Source organism: Polypterus senegalus, chromosome 8, assembly GCF_016835505.1.
Source record: "Polypterus senegalus isolate Bchr_013 chromosome 8, ASM1683550v1, whole genome shotgun sequence".
NCBI classification, from domain to species: Eukaryota; Metazoa; Chordata; class Cladistia; order Polypteriformes; family Polypteridae; genus Polypterus; species Polypterus senegalus.
Window position 1 is genome coordinate 186,021,108 of NC_053161.1, and position 23,526 is coordinate 186,044,633.

Here is a 23,526-nt window from a genome sequence, read left to right on the forward strand (position 1 = left end):
AGTTTCTTTTCTTCACTTGTCTCGATGGGGGAAAAATCAAAGGGTCGGAGTAAAGCTGTACACACACTGCATGTGTTGCTGCCATGATTTGATTTAACTGATCGGTTACTTCACTGCATTTCTCAGTTTTCTATCTGTGCTTTGCTTGGAGCTCGTGATGGACAACATGTTACCTCTGGAAGGACAGCATCTCACATCCCAGGCCAAACGGTGAGATGGAATCCGTGTCTCTCAGCAGCCTCGGTTGAACACTTCAAGCTTAGTGCACTGAGCCCGTTGTCTGAAAGGCCATAGCGGCGCCCACAGATGGGTTGTCTGCAGTGTGTGACTTGGGGTTTGGCTGAATGTGGAGATGTCACCTCAGATGTTCTCTTCTACATCGATGCCCAGTGCACTAGAGATGAGGTTAGGCTCCTCCGCACACACTGCCTTGTCAATTTTGTTCTCGGGTTGGTTGGTTTAGCTTTTTTTGTATCTTTTAGTTACTAATTTTCCCAAAAGCAATTGCTTGTGTAAAGTTAGTGTCATATTTTGGAGTACAGATGCTAATTAATGTGACTCCCCACAGATGGCAGGCACCCTCAGGCAATGGTGGATGATGTACAGGTAAGTCAGCTCTCTCAAAACCTTTCTAATTTTATTCTATTTATTTGATATTTATATTATTTGGTAATTCTCAAGTGTTAAATAAGTTATGTGCCCCACCCCCCCCACTGAGTTCTTATATACAGTTTTGTATGTTTTATTATCAAAAGCAAACAAACAAAAACAAAATTAAATTTTAAAAAGCATTTCTTCATTTAGTGCTCTGCCACAGTGTTAAAACATAATTCAGTGTATACTTTGGATTTAAATTGTTATTTTACATTTTATTTTATTGATTTTGTATTAATAATTTGTGTTTATAATTATTAGTAATTGATTTGATTTATTATTTAATAAACATTGGTGTGAAGCTGTTTGTATGACGCCCTGTTCATTATTTTGTTTCTGGAAAAAGAAAAAGAATATAAACTTCTATTTCTCCTCCATGTTGATTTGTTTTTGACACAACACTAAGTAGGATGGATTTGTGTCAGTTACATGTGCTTACTGTCCAGGCAGGAGTGAACCTCACTCTTTAGTCAGGACAGTTCAGTTGTACTTCTCTCCGGTGGGAATTCTGGTGCATCTCTGAAGTGTACTGCTGTGAAAGATTTGTTTGCCACATTCCATACAGCAATATGGCTTCTCTTTGAGATTCACTTCTTAACAATAGTTTAGTTTGCTTACTTTTCAGGACACGAGTGAACCTCACTCTTGAGTCCTGAAGGGTTCTTGTTTTTCTGGACTAATTTGTGAACTGCTACTGTTTTTATTCTGGCGTGAAATCTAGTGTGTCTCTGAAGACTGAATATACGAGAAAACTGTTTACCACATTCATTACAGCAATATGGCTTCTCTCCGGTGTGAACTCTTGTGTTTTTCTGAAGATTGCACATTTGTGAAAACTGTTTACCATTTTCATTACAGCAATAAGGCTTCTCTCCGGTGTGAACTCTGGTGTGGTTCTTCAGACTGTTCATATATGAAAACTGTTTATCACATTGATTACAGCAATATGGCTTCTCTCCAGTGTGAACTTTCATGTGTCTTTGAAGATTGCTTTTTTGTGAAAACTGTTTACCACATTCATTACAGCAATATGGCTTCTCTCCGGTGTGAACTCTTGTGTGTATCTGAAGATCTCCTCTTCGTGAAAACTGATTACCACATTCATTACAGCAATATGGCTTCTTTCCCGTGTGAACTCTCGTGTGTTTCTGAAGAGCACTCCTGTTAGAGAATTCTCTGCCACATTCCACACTGCAGTGATCTTTTTTTCCTGGGTAAAATTTAAAACAAAAAGGAAAATCAAAAGCGCTTATTTTCAATTTGCTGCCTTATTTTCAACATTAATTCACATTAAATACATGATGGCTGAAATTAGGAACAACCTTTGATCAGCATAAGTAATTATAAACTTTTGTTGTACTTGGGAAACACACTTAATTTGTTAATTTCACATTCTCTATTACAACTTCTCACCAGGGCCACATGTATAAAACCTCCTTATGCTTGGCCACATATATAAAAGCTGTTTGTTATGCAAAGGTTAGGATTTATAAAACTAGAACTTGCTATTTAAATTGGCTCAAAGTTCCCTCAAGTTTTGAGCATTTGTAAGAACCATGTAAACTTTGTGTTCACATTTTAGCAACTCCAGGTGGATAAACGAAGAACTGAATAGAAAAATCTCATTTCATTACACATTTCACATTCTAATGTTTGACAGGCCACACAAGAAGTGAGTTTTATTTAATCTAATCATTATTATGAATGGTCAGGTGATGCAAAATTCAAAGCTGTAAATTCTCAGATTCCTCAAACCTTGTCCCAGCAATCAGCAGCCATGGGCTCCTCTAAGCAGCTGTCTAACACTCTGAGGAATAAAATAATTTATAGTCACAAACGTTATTAAGAGATGGCAGTTAACAGCAATGGTGGAAATCAAGTTGAGGTCAGGAAGACCAAGATAACTTTCTAAGACAACTGCTCATAGCATTGGTATAATGGCAAATCTAAACCCTTGTGTCTTAAAGCTTCCTGGTGGTCTTTTTTGTCAGACTCTGGAGTGGTGATGCTCTATTCTACTGTGCAGCAACACCACAACAAATATAACCTTCAGGAAAGAGCCACCAGAAGAAAAATTTCCTGTGTCCTCACCACAAAATTCAAAGTTTGCAGATGAACATCTAAACAAGCCCGATGCCTTTGAGAAACATGTCCTGTGGATCAATGAAGTCAAAATAGAACTTTTTGACCACAATGTGCAAAGGTGTGTTTGAAGAAAAGCAGCACAGAATTCCATGACAAGAAAACTTCTCTGACTGTTAAGGATGAGAGAAGATCAATCACATTTCAGGCTTGTGTTGAAGCCAGGAGCACCGGGAACCGTTTACTGGTAGAGGGAGGAATGGATCCAGTCAAATATTAGAAAATTCTGAAGCAAACATCACACCATCTATAAAAGCTAAAATGAAAACAGAGTATGGCTTCTACAAAAGGATAATGATCAGAACTGCACCCCAGAATTCACAAAGACCCAAGCTTAATGTTTTGTCATGGCTCTCTTAGTTCCATGATCTGAACATTAACGACTATCTGTGGTGTGACAGACTGCCTGGGCCCATTCCCAGCAGGGATGCCTTCAGCACAGAAAGACAGGGGGAGAGGACTTATTCTGGATACTGTTTCCACCAAACCGATTGAGGGCAGCCCCCTTAGCTTGCAACAGGGCCACAGGTTTGGAGCATGGAAGCACAACCTTTCTGTGGCCCATTGCCACCTCCAGGAGGTGCCTGGATATTTACTGGGCCCTGTTTAGCAGCACTTCCGCCACACGAGGAGGTTTTGCAGGAAGAAGGTTATTGGATGCCTGGGGCCTCGTGTATAAACGGTGTGTATGCACAAAAAGGTTGCATACTCCCATTTCCAAGCTCACATCGTGATGTATAAAAACTAAATTTGGTGTAAAGCCATGCATATTTTCATGCCAGCTAAATACTTGGCATAGGGAAGTTTCCCGCTTGGTTTTGCAAACTGGCGGCACCCAGCGTTAACGTAGTGCTTTTGTTCCAGTGTGGTTTCCCTTTCTTTTTTAGATCCACATCCATGACGTGGCTTTATCAAATACACTGAAATTAACCACATATTGTTCATTAATTTAAGGCATCTGAATGTAATTAACCTGTGTGATGGACGGCCGGCGTTTCAGTCCGGCCAGGACGTCCCTCAACTGAAGAAACCAGCCATTTCAGGGCACTACATCCCCCGGGACGTTAGATGGTAGCTCCCCTGGAAGGAAATGGTTCCTCGGATTCCCGCAGGGAAGTATGGGACATGGAGTCAGTCTCTTCAGCCCTGTTGGGTGCCGTGGGTGCCGCCAGTGTGAGCTCACCAAGAACCTGGGGAACATTACCGTGACGCTAACCCAGAATTACTTCAGAGTCACGAGTACCCGAAGTACTTCCAGGATACTTGAAGAAGGCGTTTGACACGGAGAAGGAATACTTCTGGGTCATGGACTTTAAAAGGATTGTGGGAAACCCAGCAGATTGAGCCGGTGTTGGGTGGTAGAGGAACGGAGCTGCTGAGAGTGGAGGATTGGTTATTGTTTATTATTATTGTGATTATTGATTTATTGGAGAATCGCGGAGTGTGTGGTACTTTGTGCACTATATTTGAAGAAATATTATTAAAAAATCTTCTTAGTGCTTTTAAAAGTGTGTCTTGGACATCTGTCTGGTGGGCTCAACGGCGCAACAGCGCCTCTAGAGTCCACACTTGTAACAATATAATGGTTCACGGAATGGCCAAACTATTCCAAATACCAAATATCTTTAGCGTTGTTACTCTGAAGTATTCATCCCACTGTATCTGAGTGTGGAATTACTGCTCTACAGCAGTTGATCACAAAGCCTCAGCCATGCTGTCTATTTGAACTGCTCTCATACGGCAAACGCTTCAGAGCCTTTCCTGTAGGGACATTGCAGTTCAAAAACAGTTTCATCCCAAGAGCTCTAAACTCACTCAATCAGTTCAAGTGCTCTTTGTAGAACTGTTTGTACTTATAAGTACAATTACCTCACTGTAAACTTGTGATACAGTTATAATATTGCAGAACCTCAGCCACTTTATAAAGCATGTATTTACATACGATGACAAAATCATTTTTAAGATGAAATACAGCAAAATATGTTTATTACATTGTAAAGCAATGAAAAGGATGAAGAATGGAAAAGTCATTGGTCCAGATGACAAACCTGTGGAAGCATGGAGGTGTTTAGGAGAGATGGCATTGGAGTTTTTAAACAGATTGCTAAATTAAGTCTTGGAAAGTGAGAGAATGCCTGAAGATGGGAGAAGAAGTGTACTGGTGCAGATATTTAAGATTAAGGGGGATGTGCAGGATCTGTAGTAATTTCAGGGGGGAAAAATTCATGAGCCACAGCGTGAAGATATGGGAAAGAGTAGTGGAAGCTAGGTTAAGAAGTGAGGTGATGATTAGTGAGCAGCAGTATGGTGTAACGCCAAAAAAGAGGACCACAGATGCGATGTTTGCTCTTTGATATCTGACATCATCTTTTTTTTTTCGGGCACTGTGCGACTTTGTGAACTTGAGCTTTCGTATTGGTATTCGCTGAAATTCTTTTATTTTCCCCCTTGCTTTTGCCATTGTCTTTTCACAGATCGGTGAGCTTAAGGGCTACTTATATTGATTTGCATATTGAAATTCTGGGAGGAGATGGGGAGTGGTGGCAGGCGCGTGTGTTACTTTTTACGCTGACCGGGATTTATGGAGCTGAAGTCATGGAAGTTTGCATTTGCAGATTTATGCATCTGGATTTTTTTGTGCATATACACATTTCCACTTTTGTCCGTATGGCATGTTTTAGTGTGAATTTTACGAATGGCATTATGCATGAGGCCCCAGGAGTCAATCTGGGTGCCCTATAAAAGGGGCCAGTCACCACTACTCAATGGCCAGAGTAGGAAGGAAGAAGGACAAAACCTGTGAGGAGGAGTGGAGGTTAAAAGGACTGGAGGCAAGAAAGACTGTGCTTGGGGTTGTGGACATTGTGCTCTTGTTAGGAGCGAAGAAAATGCTTCTCTCCTGTAAATAAAGGTGTGCTGTGTGGAGAAACTTGTGTCCTGTCTGTCTGTGTCAGGTTAGGGAAGCTGTAGACACCTTGGGCTTCACAGAGAATAGAACTCAAAAGAGCAATGAATGCAAGACGGCCCAAGAATCTCACAGAACTAGAAGCCTTTTGTAAATTAGAGTGGATGAAAATCCCCCAAATAAGAACTGAAAGACTTTTAACGGGCCACCGACTGTTTACCGACTGTGCTTCGTTCCAAACAGGGTGTTACTAAGTAGGACCATGCAGGTGCCCACACTTTTCCTTCGTGCCCTTTTACCTTTTTCGTTATTTTAGGTAAATGATGGAAATAAAAATTAATCTTGCTTAAAATATTAAAGAAATTTGTCATCTTCAACTTTATGGCTTTTGGAGATCAGGGGCCTCATGCATAACAGCGTGCGTAGAATTTGCAATATAATATGACGTAAGCACAAAATCCGAAATGTGCTTACGCACAGAAACATCCAGATGCAGGAATCTGTGCGTACTCCAACTTCCATGTTCTTCCACTATATAAATCCTGGTCAGAGTGAAAAGTAACACACATGCACGTGCCTGTTGTCCCACCCCAATTCCTCCCTGAATTATGCCTTGTTGAATATGCAAATCAATATAAATAGCCCTTAAGCTCAGCATTCTATGAAAAGACAATAGGAAAAGCACGGGAGAAAATATAAGAATTTCAGAGAATACCAAGTGGAGGCAAAGGAAAAACATACTATTTGTTAATTTAAACAGTGGAATAAACAACAAAAGGAAGTTGATCGAGTGACATAGCATGTCGGAGAAACTTGAAAGCTCAAGTTCACAAAGTCACACAGTGCCAAAATAAAAAAGAAGTCACATATCAAAGTCGCCGTGAAAACGCGAGTCGTAGCCCACCGCCTGAGTGTCATATGAAAGCTTATTAGAGTACAGACAAAAAAAAAAAAAAAATAGGCACACAATGGGAAAAAAGCACGAAATGTCAACTTTAATCTCGAAATTTCCACTTTAATCACCTAGTTTATTTTGTCATTAAAGCAGAACATCATAAACTTCATCTTAAAATCATTTAATTTACTAGTTTCTCAAATCCCATCGTAACTGAAGTAGCATGTTAAATGCTTTTTTTCTGTTTGATTATCTATGTGCTCTGTGCGTGTGAATCACTACCTGCTTCCATTCTTTCTCTTTCTCCGACAGGATACAGAATCTATTACATTCGTGATATTACAGCTCTCTGAATAATTAAAATACTGAGATGTATTCTTGATATCTTTTTCATGATGATTGGAATGAAAGCATCTTATTAAACATGGGAACACGATGGCGCGGTGATTGTTCTGTCTCGTTTGGTGGATGAAGGCTGAGCATATGTTCTCTCTGGGAAGCCAAAAATCAGACAATGATTTCTGTTTGTGGGCTGAAAGCTGACAATTTGCTCCCTTTTGGTGCAAGAAGCCGACCACACTGTGCAGAGCAAACAGTTCACAAACTTTCTTTGACCTGGAAGCTCCTCTCCATAGAGCCTTGGACATGGATGCCCTGAACTGACTCTAAGAGCCACTCTTCCCAACCTCTTTTCTAGTCCCTGAGCAGTCTGGCAAGACTTAAAAAGGACCATTATTACAAGATGGGAGTTTCAGTACCAATCGTCTTGTGCCAGAGAGGTGCAAAGGGAATAGTAAAGTGCCTAACAGTGAGTTGAGAAAGACAGAATCACAGCGCACCATGAACAAAGGAACAGATAGCAAAGACGAAGAGTCAACTCTGAAGAGAGAAAAGGACCATTTGAACCCAGACCAACAACAGCAACAACTCCACAAAATATCAGAGATCATCTTTAAGGCCCTGATATGATAAAACAGTTTATCTGAGCCAAGACAAATTAGAACTCTAAACAGCAAGTAAAGAAGCAAACTTTTCTGTGATATGCTTGTAAGTCTCATATGTCTGCATCCTTTCTTCACTGTCAACAAATAATCAGTTACCAAATTTAAACAATCCTTGTGTTTATCAACACATTGTATTATTCTGTTCCTTAAATCAAGAGTACATGAGTTGCCTTGATGTACTGTGATTCTAATGGCCAGAGACCCACTTCTCATACAGAGGAGCAAGGTAAACAAAGAGAGAGAGCCTTGAAAAGTTACTTTCCTTTGTGTAAACAGAAATTGGAAATTTTTACAAATAAATTTCTGAGAACTGGCAAGTCATCCTAATCTTCTAATCTGATCCACCTAGTTTCTTTAATACAACATTAACTCGAGTTTTGAAGATCCCTAAAGTCCTTCTAGTAGTCCACACTACTTGATAATTTATTCCACATTTCTGTGGTTCTCTGTGTGAAGAAAAACTCTTTGATGTTTATGTAAAATTTTCCCTTAACTTCCAACTGTGTCCTCCTGTTCTTGTTGAACTCTTTTTAAATTTCAGCTAAGTAGAGCTCAACTGCTTTCATGATTTTAAATACTTCAGTCATTCCTCCTCTTAATCTCCATTTGCTTTAACTGAAAAGTCTGAACTCAAACTTTTCTGATAACTGTGGTATAGCGGGGTCCACAGCTAAAGTCAAAAAGGCCACTTTTTAAAATAAATAATCGCCACACCCGCAACTTACAAAGGGAGCATATTATATGTGGACGGAGCGGCTCTTGCGTAATTCGTAATGCGGACGGTCCTCACTTAAGAGCACAGGTGAGGAGTCGTCTGCATCAGTAATTGATGCTGGGAGCTGCCAATTGCCACATCTGATCCACATCTCCGTGATAAATAGAAGCGTGCGGCAGCTAGAAAGGGAAGAAGAAATAAAAAAGGGACAGAGGTTGAGAAGGAGAGAAGGCAGGAAGTAGGGAGAAGAAAGCCGGTGCATGAACGAGTGAAGGTGCTCGTAGTAGAGAATACCTGCAGCTGAGAAGTGAGCCTGGGTGTTTGGCCGGCACCCCAGAAGCAGGCGGAAGTGGTCGCTCCCGCTGAGCATTACTGAGGAACAGGAGTGACTGGAAGGAGGATGGCTCATCGCATAAGGCTGGGAAGGCAGTGGGAGTCGGGACTTGGGATGTGAAAGCCCCAGCGTGAGCTACCTGGTCACTGGGGAGCCCAAGTCATGGTCAGGTAAAGCCCACTTTAGCCAGGGATCGGCGAGGCAAACAGACCAGCAGGAGAAGGCAGAAAGAAGGTCAGCTGTAAGTAGGGTGGCTCCCCTGGTGCATAGCCTGAGGAAAGGCATTGTTTTAATCTTGTTTTTTAAGGATTTATTTGTTTTTAACCTCCACAATTCACAGCAATTATTGGATTATTCAATTGAAGGTTTTTAAGAGACGCTGCACTTATTTGAACACTGTCTTGATTTTGATTGTTGTTTTAATAAAAGCGCTTTGCACTTTTTGCACCATCCCCTTGTTACATTGTTGCGCCTCACTGTCCAGCTCATCGGTGACATTACTGACCATATCGGGTTCAAGAGCTCCCAAAAGGCAGATGGGAGCATGGAGCAGAACCGGCATCGGCACAATAACTCATACCTCGACATACCTAGAAATAGCCTAGTCACTCTTCACTGGACTTGTCTACCTCTGCTAGGTCTGTTTTGTAGCTTGGAGACTAAAACTGCACACAATACTCCAGATGAGGCCTGCGGTGTTTTATAAAACCTCTGCATAACCTCCTGTGACTTGCACTCCACACATCAGGGTGCTAAATAACCTGACATTCTCTTAGCCTTCTTAATAACTTCCGAACTCTCTAGGAGTCGGTGGTGATGACTTCACTACGAACTCATAAATCCTTCTCAAAAGACCTTCCATTGTGTAAACAAACCATACATTTTTACTTACTACATTTAATACTTTGCATTTACTTAAATTAAATTTCATCTTTAACAAATCTGCCCAAGCCTGTGTACTGTCCAAATCCCTCTATTGTGATGATTCAACAGATTCTCGATTATCTGCCAAATCCACCTACCCTGGCATCATCTGAAAACTTAACCACCTTGTTATTTTTATTCCTATCCAAATCATTTATATCATTATGCTACTCGATATCCAGAGGCTGTTCCCTTGCGCTCAGCCACGTCTTTAGCTATCGCACAGGAAATTGTAATCCCTAAGAAGACCTTACAGACCAAGAGACGCCTTGCACGTCGGAAAACATTTAAGGAAATAGCCAAGTTACTTAAAATAAAGCATTTAAAGTCCACGGTGTATCATCCAAGAACCGATGGTCTAGTAGAGAGATTTAATCAGACTCTCAAACAAATGCTCCGTAAGGTGGTCAGCAGGAGCAGGGTTCTCTTTTTTTGAATTGTTAAAAGGACGACAACCTTGGGGAATATTGGATATTTTAAAAGGATGGGAAGAATAAGCTCCTCCCTCTACCAAAATATTAGAATGTATCGCGGAGTTACACGATAGATTTGGGAAAATTCAACTGATATTAAAAAGCCACTGTCACAAAGATGAGTCACAGACATCATAAAGGTTTGGGGCAGCCACCCGTTTATTGTTTCCTGGCTGCAAAACTAAAGAAAAATGGAAAGAGATATTCTCAGGTTTGAGTCCAAAATAGTTTGGATATTATGGAGGGAAGATGGCAGTTTTAAAGGCCAGTAAGGGAAATGACGTCATCAGACCTGAAACCGGAAGTGACGTCATCATTGGTGCCAGTATCCTGCAGGATTTTTCCATGCAGAGAGACAGTCAGCGCACCCTACCGCCTCTGGTCTGGCGTGGTATTTCTATCATTTAGGCCATCCATCCATCCATTATCCAACCCGCTATATCCTAACTACAGGGTCATGGGGGTCTGCTGAACCCAATTCCAGCCAACACAGGGTGCAAGGCAGAAAATAAACCCCAGGCAGGGCGCCAGCCCACTGCAGTTAGGCCATTCAGCTGTCTCCCAATGACCATATATTTATAGAGCAGTGGCCCTCACACTGGCCCTTGTAGGACACCACTCATAACCACCCAGTTCTGATAGGGTTACTTGCACCATAAACCTTTGCTTCCTGTGTTTAGCCAATTCTGCACCCATCTGCACACCACACCCTGAACTTTCACTTGTTTTAGTTTAATGGCACCTTATCAGATACTTTCTGAAAGTCCAGATAAATAATATCATCTGCTCCACTTTGATCATATCCTTTGGTTGGTTCCTCATACATTCCCAGCATATTAGTAAAACGCAACCTCCTTCATTTGAATCCATGCTGACTGTTTAGTAAAACTCCTGTTCTTGTCATGTGTTACTCAATCTTTTCCTTAATAATTCCTTTCATTTATTTTCCTGTGATGCAAGTTAAGCTTACTGACCTGTTGATACTTCAATTTTCCCAATCACACTTTCTATATAATGGGATTACATTTTCCAGTTCATAAAAATTGTCCCAGTGTGCAGTGACTACTATAAAATATCAAAGGATTTTATATATATATATATATATATATATATATATATATATATATATATATATATATATACACAGTATATATATATATTCACTAAACTCTGTAAGCATTTGAGGATAAATAGCACCTGGGCCTGGTGATTTGTTTGATTTCAACCAATTCAATCTTAGAAGAACTTCTTTTTTTTTTTTTTTTTTTTAATTTTTATTAATTTTATTACAATCCATACAAAGCAATCAAGTTTTACAAAAGAAAAATTGAGTTAAGAACAGATCGATCCCCACCCTGAGAGAGAGAGCAAGCCAAATAACGTTAAATTTAAGGCTTGTAAACATACCTAAATTAAAAATTCTCTGTGCTTTATGAACTTATTTTAAAATATTACTGATTAGATCCTGCCATGTTTTGAAAAAGTCTGTACAGATCCTCTAACTGAGTATTTGATTTTTCCAATTTCAAATAATATAACACATCAGTTTCCCACTGACTTAAAGAGGAGAGTTTGGGTTCTTCCAGTTTATCAGAATAAGTCTGCGTGCCAACAGTGTAGTGAATGCAATCACAATTTGTTTGTCTTTCTCCACTTTAAACCCTCTGGAAGAACCCCAAACACAGCTGTTAATGGGTTAGGAGGGATTGTGAGTCCAAGGCTGTCTGAAGGTAATTAAAATTTTTGTCCAGAATAATGTTAATTTGGTGCAGGCCCAGAACATGTGACCTGTGAGGCTGGGACTTGGTTGCAACGTTCACAGGTTGGATCATGCCCTGGAAACATTTTGAGAGTTTTAGTGAGACAGATGTGCTCGATATATAATTTTGAGTTGTATAATTGTATGCTTTACGCATATGGAGCTACTCCTTTTCTGATATATTAATTGAGAGATCTTTTCCCAGTGTCCTCTTGGATCTTTGAAAGGAGGGATTGTAAAAGGATTTTATATATTGTAGAGATGGAGTCTAACTCCTTGAAATTGAGCAATAATTTTTCCAGCATGGATGAGGGTGCAAGATGAGGAAAATCTGGAAGGTTCTGTTTAACAAAGTTCCTGATTTGAAGATAGTGAAAGAAATGTGTAGCTGGAATGTTAAATTTGGAATGTAATTGTTCATAGGATGCAAAGGCGTTGTCTATATAAAGATCTCTAAGCAAGTTAATTCCAAATTTTTCCAGATATTAAAAACTGCATATGTTTGTGAAGGTTGAAAGAGGTGGTTCTCTTGCAGAGGTGCCACAGATAGAAGCTTCTCCGTCTTAAAATGCTTTCTACATTGGTTCCAGATTCTAAGTGAGTGGAGCACAATTGGGTTATTAGTGTATTGCCGATAGCGTGTGTTTATTGGAGCACAGAGCAAGGAATACAAAGAAGTACTGCAGGATTTTACTTCTATTGCGGTCCAAGCCTGTGTATGTTCTTCTATTTGTGTCCAGGTTCTTATCGCCTGTATATTTGCTGCCCAGTAATAAAACTGGAAGTTAGGTAGAGCCATGCCACCTTCTGCCTTTTGTCTTTGTAGGGTCGCTCTTTTGATGCGTGGATGTTTTGAATTCCAAATAAATGAGGTTATTGTTGAATCTAATTGCTTAAAGAATGATTTATTAATGTATATTGGGATGTTTTGAAATAAAAAGGAGCTTAGGAAGAATATTCATCTTAACAGTGTTAATTCTTCCAGCTAGTGTGAGATGAAGGGTTGACCATCTATGCAAGTCTTGTTTAATTTTTTCCATGCAGACGCGAAATTTTGTTGATAAAGAGCTTTATGTTTACTTGTGATGTTTACCCGAGGTATTTAAACTGTTCTGCAATGATAAAAGGTAGGGTGTCTAATCTAATATTATATGCTTGAGAATTCACTGGAAAGAGTACACTTTTATTCAGATTAATTCTGAGACCAGAGATCTTTTGAAATTCTGTGAGTGCTGCTAAGACTGCAGGCACAGAATTTTCTGGGTCCGATATATACAGTACCATGTCATCTGCATATAATGAGATTTTCTGTTCCAGTCCTTCTCTGCTAATCCCCTTTATCTGATCAGTATTTCGACAATGTATTGCCAGTGGTTCAATGGCAATGCAAACAGCAGTGGTGACAAGGGCATCCTTGTCTAGTGCCACGTTCTAGTTTAAAGTAGTCTGAGCAAATGTTGTTGATGCAAACTGAAGCTTCTGGGTTAGTATACAGTAATTTAATCCATGCACAAATGTTGGGCCAAACCCAAACTTCTCCAATGTAGTAAAAGGTATTTCCATTCAATCATGTCGAATGCTTTTCTGCATCCAATGATAATAATATTTCTGGGGTGTTTGATTTAGTTGGTAAGTATATTACATTAAACAGGCGTCGAAGATTTGACGATAAGTGTCGGCCCCTAATAAATCCAGTTTGGTCTTGTGATATTCAGGGGAGCACTTTCTCCATCCTTCTAGCTATGATTTTAGAGAGTATTTTAACGTCGTTATTCAGAAGTGAAATTGGTCTGTATGATGCACATTGTAATAAGTCCTTATTTTGTTTTGGAAAGACAGTGATTAGTGCTTGGCGAAAGGTTTGTGGAAGAGATTGGTTATCTCTGGCTTCTGTAAATGTTGCTAATAGGAGGGAGCTAGCTGAGCGGAGAATTTCTTGTAAAACTCTGCAGGGTAGCCATCAGGGCCTGCTGCTTTTCCACCTTGGAGTGACTTTATAGCATCTAGTAATTCTGATAATGCCAGAGGTTTATCAAGTTCCTCCACACTAAAGCGTCTATTTGTGGTATCTGTAATGTATCCAGAAATGCATTAGATTGTGTATTGTCTTCTTTAAACTCAGTAGTATATAGGGATTTATAGTAGTCTCTGAAAGTGTGCATTATATTTTTGTGTTCGATGATTTTATCTCCATTAGTGTTAGTAATTACTGAGATTGCATTGCACTTCTTGCTTGTGAATTTGTTGAGCTAAAAGCTTATTAGCTTTCTCTCCATGTTCATAATAATGATGTCTGGATTTGTAAATTAGTTGTTCAGTTTCTTTAGTTGTCAAGAGGTTTAATTCTGAATGTAGAGCCTGCCTCCTCTATGTAGAGTCTACTTGGTAGTCTGGCATGTTCTTCATCTATTTTAGTAATTTCGCTTTTTATCTCTGCTACTTTCTTGGCTTCGGATTTATTTCTGTGGGAAAGATATGAGATAATCTGTCCTCTTAAGAAGGCCTTAAGAGTTTCCCAGAGTATTCCTGCAGAGATCTCAGGGGATGTATTTGTCTCTAGAAAGAATTTGATTTGTTTGGATATAAATTCAGTACAATTCTCGTCAGCTAATAGAAGCGGGTTGAGCGCCATCTGCGGGTGATGTATGGGGCTTAGTAATTTCAGCTCCAAGATCATAGGTGCATGGTCAGAAATAACAATAGCATCGTATTTACAAGATTTAATCTTAGGCAAGAAGTTATTGTCTATAAAGAAGTAATCAATCCTTGAGTAGCAATGATGTACTGCTGAGTAGAAAGAATATGTTCTTGAATTTGGGTTTAAAAACCTCCAGGGGTCTGATAAGTTGTGATCAGTTATAAACTTTGTAATTATTTTTGCAGTGTTAGATTACGTTCCCCCTGTGGAGGAAGTCCTACCTAAAAGTGGATTTAAAACACAATTAAAGTCCCCAGCCATTATAACTTTATGAGTGTTCAGATTGGGAGTGGATGCAAATAAATTTTGTATAAATTCCTTATCATCAACATTAGGTGCATACACATTTATCAAAATAATTTTACAGTTAGATAAATCTCCCATGACCATTACATATCTCCCTTCAGGATCCAATACTACATCTGATGCTACAAATGGTACTGTTCTATGTATGAGAATTCCCACACCTCTAGTTTTCTTTGTAAAACTAGAATGGAACATCTGGCCAGGCCAGTCTTTTTGCGCCGGAACTGATCCTTGTTTAGTAAGTGGGTTTCCTGTAAAAATACTATTTTAGCATTTAGACCGGTTAGGTGAGAGAGTACTTTCTTTCTCTTTAATTCGTGATTCAGGCCTTTAACATTCCAGCTTACGAAGTTAACTGTCCCATCATGGAGACACTGATTCTGAGTTTTTGATGTCATTTTATAGTCTTAACTGGAAGTGAGATAGTTTTGGTCTTAATTTCCTATTTCCCCTAGAGTTGTTGCCATATAGCTTATTATTATGTTGGTAGTAATAATTATAAAGATTGTGAGGATAGATTAGGTATAGATCAGGCCTGAAGCACTTCTCTCTCTACAATTTCCAAATCCTTCAGTACCTCTTGTGTTATAGCAGTTCACTTCAAGAGGCCATTATTAAAATAAATAATCGCCATACTCGCAACTTAGCGAGGGAGCATGGTAGTGTGTGGCCAAAGCGGTTCCTGGGGAATTCGTGATGTGGGCGTTTCTCACATAAGTGCACAGGTGAGAAATCATCCGCATCCGTAATTGTTCCCCCAGGAGCTGCTGACTGCCACAGCTGCCACATCCTCGTCATAAATAGAAGCGCGAGGTGGCTAGGCTGAGAGACGGAAGAGAAATGAAAGAAAGAAACGGAGGTTGCAGGAGTGTGGAAGAAAAAGCAGGGAGCAGTGAGGAGAAAGCCGGTTTGTGTTCGAGAGAGAGAGCAAGTGAGTGAGTGCTCACTGGCAGCTGGACAGTGACCCCTAGCAGGGTGTTGGTCTGACATCCGAGGGCCGTAGATAGTGGTCGCTCCCGCTGAGCATTTTATGAAGAGCGGGAGTGACTGGAAGAAGAATGGCTGGCCGCGTAAGGCCGAGAAGGCTGCGGGAGTTGGGAGGCTTGGAAGATGAATTCACTGGCGCGAGTGTCCTGGTTGTCTCGGCCTGGAGGGAGCGGAACTGAAGCCAGGGATCAGGAAGCCTCCAGATCAGTAGAGGAAAGAAGGTCAGCTGCAGGAAGGGTGACTCTCCTGTTGCAGGGCTCATATGGGAGAAGCAGGGGAGCCGCCAGGTAAAACACGACACTGGGCTTTGTGTTTTTAAAGGACTGCTTCCAACATTGTTTTAACCTCGTCGTTTTAAAGAATTTATTTACTGTTTTAACCTCCACTTCACCCTCGTTTTATGGATTATTTACTTAATGAAGATTTAAATCACTACATTATTTATTTGGACAGTTTGGTTTTGTTGTTTTCAATAAAAGCCCTTTGCACTTTTGCACCATCCCCTTGCTATGTTGTGCCTCACTGCTGAGCACATCGGTAACAGTACCGACGGTGATGTGTTCAAGGGCTCCCGGAAGCAAGATGGGAGCGTGGAGCAGAATCCGCATCGTCACACCTACTTAGTAGTCGCTGTTACAAATGAGAGGTTATCCACTTTTTCAGACATGAAATCTTCAGAAAATGGAAAGTTTAGAGCATTTTATATTTCACTATCTGTGTATTTTAATTCCCCTTTATTGTTCATACGGCATTTCACTTCCTTCTTGACTGTTATTTGACTCCTAAAATACTGAAAGAATGTCTTTGGCTGCAATATTTCTCATTAACTGTCTTTTAGACATATCTTTCCTAATGATTGCTCTCAAATGCACTACAGTTAGCATTGGGGTTATTCATCTTAAATGACTTATTCAATTTATTTTTCCCTTTGTAGCTTCTTTTTTACCTCCTTATTTCCCTCTCCAGAGATTTTCTTAATTACTTTGAATCCATCCTGCATCATATGTAAAACGTTTAACTTCTTTCTGCTAAGAAATCACAGTTACTCTTGCCTGTTTATTGTTATGACACTGACTTGCTGGCAACTGCAAAAGCTTTCTCCACCCTCTGCCCCACAAACCCAAAGGTTCGAGTAAGACTGGAGTAACACGTACTGTTGTGTGAATCACACACACACAAAAAAAACACCCTTGTAAATAGGAAAAAAACATTAAAAACTATTAAACTGCTTCACTGCTCCTTATTAGCTACCAAAAAAAAAAAAAAAAGAAAACAAAGTGTTTAGGAGCAAAAGTCATATTTAATGCACACTCACATAGAAGGAGCACAGACTAGCACAGATCACACAGCCTTTGTCCATTTATGATTTAAGAAAGATGTCAACATGTCAGTTTAAGTTGTTTCTCCAATCCGGGCTTCAATGTGAAATCCAAAGGTTTGACGTTTCATCCAAATACTTCTTTAAGGATGTCACAAGAACCTTAGAAGAACTAAAGAGAGGTGTAAAGCTGGCAAATGTGATAAAAAAATTTTGGAACACCTGGGTGTTCGTCAATGCATAGAAAGAAATACTGTCTACAAAAATGGAGGATACTCACTACTGGAATGGGGAACCCACAAAGATAACAGCATGAAAGCAGAGGTGAACAGAAACCCAGACAGGCAGAGCAAAGAGCCTGCAGAGGTCTCCAGGACTTCAGAAAGTCTCTGTTCATGTGTTCTTAAGAAAAAAAGTGTAAGAATGTAGTGTACAGAAGGGCAACACCAAGGAAATCAATGCAATCTACAGTAGCAAAACCATCACTGCACATCTGAAAACTTGTAAAAGATCATCACGATGTTCCAGACCAGATAATGTTCTATGAATGAATGAGCCAAAAGTTGAAGTCTTTGGTCAAAACATACAACACCATGTTTGGAGGTAAGACAAAAGTGGACATTGATACTAAAGACTCAAGGCGAATGGAGCATCATGGTTTGGCCTGCATGTTCCTTCATGGCCTGGAACACTTGACATGATCAACGGTCACTGAACTGAAAAATATTATCAAGAAATCTGACAGAAAACAAAAGTTGAGTGATGTCACAGGACAATGAGCCCAAACACAGGAAGAAATCAAAAACAGAAAGGATTAAACATACGGTAACTGGTGTTCTGGAATGGCCAATAAGAGACATGGGATGCTGTGGCCTGACCTACAGAGAACTGATCAGAAAAGGGCTCTCAGGGATGAAGGATCTGAAAAGGTTTGGAATGAAGGAATGGGATAAAAAATTCATTGATCAGTAGCTACAAAAAGGTCATAACTGTTAAAGAAGGGTCAACCAGTCTGTAAAGATATGAGGATCATGGAGTGGACTGTGAATGTTTAAATGATGTGGTCAGGACTGACAAGAAGCCGTCCGATTGTTTGTGTTATTACAGTAGTTTAGGACAAACGAGGCTGTGTGTAATCTAAGCTTAGCTGAAGATTGGACCACATTGTTAAGAGGAATTAATATGGATACCCAGGAAATTCCAGAGGGATCAATACCTTTGTCTTGCTCTTGGACATTTGTATAGCACTCTTTATCGAGGATAGGCTGAAGACTTTTGCATAAAGTCACTAAAATGGAAGAAAAGCAAATTGCTAAACCTTACCTAACAATAGATAAAATCTCCCACTAAATTTAAACACACAATAAAATAAAGTATTTTCCCTCCATTTCAAAATTTCTCATAAAAATCACAAGAGCCTTTCAAGCTCATAAACCCCCACCCTAAATTTTACACATTTTTATTTTGCACTTACTTTTTCCAGACTTCTTTGAAGGTGGTCGCTTATTTTTCTGCGCTCTAACAGATGTAGTTTCCTCAGCCCTTTTTGGTTCAGACTTCACATTGATAGAAGGCTCTGGAGATGAACAGTGTCTGCTCTGAGAAGAGTCTAACCTGGTCACCACTCCATCTTGAAACCCATCATGACAGTTGTCTTCTTTTACATGGCTATGTGTCTCAATACTGACAGACTTCTCTTCAGGTTCTTCTTTAATGCTCACTGACTGCAGTTCACTGTCCTCCTCCTTGATGCTCAGACTTTCCTGTTTAAGGTAGATGGACTCCCACTCACAGTCATCCTCCTTAATACGTAGAATTTTCTCCATGATATTTGTGTCCTGGTTCACATCCATTGAGATGTTCTAGTAAAGAGCAGCTTTTTCTTTTTCTCTGTGAAATGAACAAGAATTAACTTCATTAAAGCTTTTTCCCTCATGTCTAAAGACACTTGAATATCGTTATCAGGCTCTATTTTATGGTTTATGTAAAGTTAGACAGTTTGTAGCATGCTGACAGTAACTCATTGCTCTTCATTTCAGATTATCAGATGTGAAAAATCTTGGGAGTGGAGTGAAGGTCCAACAGGCTCTGAAACAAGAAGACCATCTTACAGAGTTGTGGGTCAGCAGTATTCACTACTTGAATTAAACATACAGTGCTGCTGGGGTCCCAGAATTGTCTTATCAGTTTATGTTAATGAAGGTTTGTACAAGTAGGGGACAGGATTGTGTTAAGAAATAGAAAAGTAAGGAGGGAGGAGATGAAAGAAGAACTTAACTTTGCTGAAATGCGCAGCTGCAACAGGACAAGACAAACAAGTGAAATTAGGGGTTTGATAGCTTAGTCTGACAGGTGTAACTGATCATGCATAACTTCTATTTTTGTCAGTAGGTCTGACAAACCATTTCAATTGATTAAAAGCCACCAGTCCCCTCTTTACCCACTGAATAAATCAAAAATTTTGATTATGCTGTTAGGTTTAATAATACACACTCTACAGTTTCTAGCTGATTACGTGATCTACACACTCCAGACTGGTGCTGCCTTGTCTTGAACTGTATATAACTGAACCTAATATGCCTAATCCCGATGCGTGTTAATATCATTTCTTCTCTTCTTGTTCTACCCGCTTTTCCTATGAATCTAACTCTGCTTTCTACTCTGCACATATGCCTTCCCTTACTGTCAGTGTTCCACATGATTTGCCACATCTCATCGATTTTCAGTCGTATCAGACTGTTAACTTCTGATTTACTGAATGTTAATTCTAATTCAATAATATAAGGTGTTTAGATGGTTTTATTGCCAAATCAACAATTTTGTTTCCTTTGACTCCTTTATGTGCTGGGAGCCGTAAAAAACTAGCATATCAAGTCAAATTCTCTAACTGATATAATATTTGAAGTACTGTGGCAGATAAGTTTGAATTCGCTCTGCTACACCACAAATTTCAAAGATGTCCACCTGGAGCACATCAGAGAGGCTGAGAGACACAGCACTGATCAGTCACAGGCACACCGACACACACACACATTCACGGGACACTCCAAGGTGAGCGCTGTTAGTATTCATTGATCCAAATTCTGTAGTTGAAATACTGTACTGTGAGTGTAAAGTGAAATGTGACTAAAAGTACATGCTGCACAACTAAATACAGCTGTCATTCAACATGAAACAGCGCCTGGACATCACTTTACATGCCTTGTGCTGAAAAGAGAACCCGGGGAGTATTATGGAGGTTGACATTAAAGGTCCACCTTAGTGCTAAAGCTAAAGAGCAGTATAGATTAACACAGCTCTCAATGTGAATACAAGGTGGTACAACCCTGGACATGTAAACATCAAAATCTCCACTTGCTGCAGGGACATCAAACTGTTGGCCGTAAGTCTGCGTCCGTATTACTTGCCCAAAGAGTTTGGACACGTCATTGTTGTTATTGTTTACATCCCTCCTCGGGCGGACGTGGAGATAGCGAGTGACATCATCCACTCAGCTGTTGCTAAACTACAAACACAGCAACTCAAGGCGCTTGTGCTAATCGCTGGAGATCTTAACCATGTGACGCTGGACAAATTATTACCTGTCTTCTCCCAGTATGTGGATTATAACACCCGGGGAAATAGGACTATTATATGCAAACGTTAAGGACACATACAGCACCACCCCACTGCCTACGCTTGGGAAAGCAGATCATAACCTGGTCCTGCTTCAGCCTCACAAACCAAGAGTGAGGGAGCTACCTACAACCACACGCTCATTCAGGAAGTGGTCCACTAAGGTAGAGCAGGCATAGAGAGACTGGAACTATGGACTGGGAGATCCTGAAGGGATCATACAGTGAGAACATTGAGGAGGTTATTGACTGCACTACGGACTACATCAATTTCTGTATGGACATTGTAGTTCCAGTAAGAAACAGTATGCTGCTATGCTAACAACAAGCCATGGATTACAAGTGACATTAAGGGCCTTTTGAACCAGAAGAAAAGGTCTTTAAAAGGCGGTCATCAGCATGAGCTCAAGCACGTGCAGAGGGAATTCCGAGTCCAGCTCATGGCGGCAAAGGAACAGTACAGGAGAAAGATGGAGCAGAAGTTGCAGAATAACAGTATGAAGGAAGTGTGGGATGAAGATAATCAATGGCTGTAGCTCGAAGCGTGGTGCCACCATCAAGAGAGACATGGAGAGAGCAAACCTGATGAACAACTTCTTTAACAGGTTTGACCACCATAACCCACTCTCACCTCGGAGTACTGCAACCTCCACCCATCCTTCTGCTGATACTAGCATAGCAGAGAGTTTTCCTGCCACACACAATTACAGCAGCTCAAGTGCAGAGAGCTGAGGAGACTTTATGCCAGCAAAGCAGTGGGACCAGATGGTGTATCGCCATGACTGCTGAAGGCCTATTTGTTGGAGCTGGGGAATCCTCTACAGCACATCTTCAACATGAGCCTGGAACAGGGGAGAGTCCCAAGGCTTTGGAAAACATCTTGCATCTCCCCAGTCCCAAACGTATCATGTCCTAGTAAGCTGAATGACTTCATGCCTATTGCCCTGACGTCACAAGTGATGAAGACCATGGAGTGGCTGCTGCTTCACCACCTGAGGCCACAGGTCCACCATGCCCTCGACCCTCTGCAGTTAGCATACTAGCAGAAGGTGGGAGCAGAGGATGCCATCATCTACATGCTACACCAATCCCTCTCCCACTTGGACAGAGGCAGTGGTGCAGTAAGAATTATGTTTCTGGGCTTCTTTAGCACCTTCAGCACCATCTAACCTCTGCTCCTTAGGGACAAGCTGACAAAGATGGGAATAATTAATACCTGGTGGCATGGATTGTGGACTGTCTTACAGACAGACCTCAGTATGTTTGTAGGTCATTAATACATTTTAAATGATTATGTCTGAATAATACTTAGGGACAAGAAACACAACTATAAATTATACCTCTTATAAATGCTGACTAGTAAAATGCTTAATACTGCAAAGAAGATCTTTAGTATTATGGGTCACGACTCGTCCCTCACCATAATGCTCTCTTCTCATAAATACCCGACCACCCCTTTGCCTCTTCATTTATTTGTAAAGATTTCTCAAAAGTAAACGCCTCTTGTTTCACATGAGTAACAAATCAAAACGTTTGACTGACAATTTCAATTGTTGCTATGGCTAATGAGTGCAGGTTGAGGGGTTTGAAGTATTATATATTAAAGTAATCACTTTGAATTTGTTCTTTTATTGATTGATGGGGGGTTTGGACATGGTAATTGTGTTGGTGACTGGGATTGTGCTCCTGTAACAGGAAGATTGGTTAGGAATGGTAGAGACAGGAGAACCATCATTTTTATTTAAGGAAATGTTTTGTTATTATACTGTGCTGTGACTAAGACGACTTTTACTGATCGCCTATTGGGACCTTGAAGATGTGTTCACGAGGGAGGGATGTTACTGGTAAAGGCAGAGGCTTTTCTGAAAGCAGGTCCACATAGATAGATAGATACTTTATTAATCCCCAAGGGGAAATTCACATACTCCAGCAGCAACATTATACTTGTAAAAAACAATATTAAAGAGTGATAAAAATCCAGGTATAACAGACAATAACTTTGTATAATGTTAACATTTACCCCCCTGGGTGGAATTGAAGAGTCGCATAGTGTGGGGAGGAACAATCTCCTCAGTCTGTCAGTGGAGCAGGACGGTGACAGCAGTCTGTCGCTGAAGCTGCTCCTCTGTCTGAAGATGATCCTGTTCAGTGGATGCAGTGTATTCTCCATGATTGACAGGAGCCTGCTCAGCGCCTGTCGCTCTGCCACAGATGTCAAACTGTCCAGCCCCGTGCCTACAATAGAGCCTGCCTTCCTCACCAGTTTGTCCAGGCATGAGGCGTCCCTCTTCTTTATGCTGCCTCCCAGCACACCACCGCGTAGAAGAGGGCGCTCACCACAAACATCTGATAGAACGTCTGCAGCATCTTATTGCAGATGTTGAAGGATGCGAGCCTTCAAAGGAAGTATAGTCAGCTCTGTCCTTTCTTACACAAAGCATCAGTATTGGTAGTCCAGTCCAATTTTTCATCCAGCTGCACTTTCAGGTATTTATAGGTCTGTACCCTCTGCATAAAGTCACCTCTGATGATCACAGGGTCCATGATGGGCCTGGTCCTCCTAAAATCCACCACCAGCTCCTTGGTTTTGCTGGTGTTCAGTGGTTTGAGTCGCACCATTTAACAAAGTCTGACAGTGGTGCTCACCTAAGACTGGCACATGGGGTGGCCCACACAGCCTGGTTGGGTCTATATGATAATGTTACATGTGTAAGTAGCCAAATTGACCTTAACTTCCACCTCTCCACTGTGGTCCAGTGCAAAACAAACACAAATAGAAGTTATTGGGGTACAGAAAG

The 23,526-nt window shown here is 40.5% G+C and overlaps 2 protein-coding genes across 2 annotated transcripts in view; one reads left to right on the plus strand and one right to left on the minus strand.

Moving 5' to 3' along the window:
* LOC120533516 (gastrula zinc finger protein XlCGF57.1-like) overlaps window positions 1-23,526 on the plus strand; it is a 695,777-nt gene that overhangs the window by 561,347 nt on the left and 110,904 nt on the right. The window lies entirely within an intron of this gene.
* Window positions 1,355-18,998, minus strand: LOC120534763 (gastrula zinc finger protein XlCGF7.1-like). The gene is made up of 3 exons (XM_039762343.1): window positions 18,589-18,998; window positions 1,478-1,864; window positions 1,355-1,389 (listed from the first exon to the last, which is right to left on the minus strand). The coding sequence occupies exons 1-3, from the start codon at window positions 18,965-18,967 to the stop codon at window positions 1,355-1,357; spliced, it is 801 nt and encodes a 266-aa protein (XP_039618277.1). The 5' UTR covers window positions 18,968-18,998.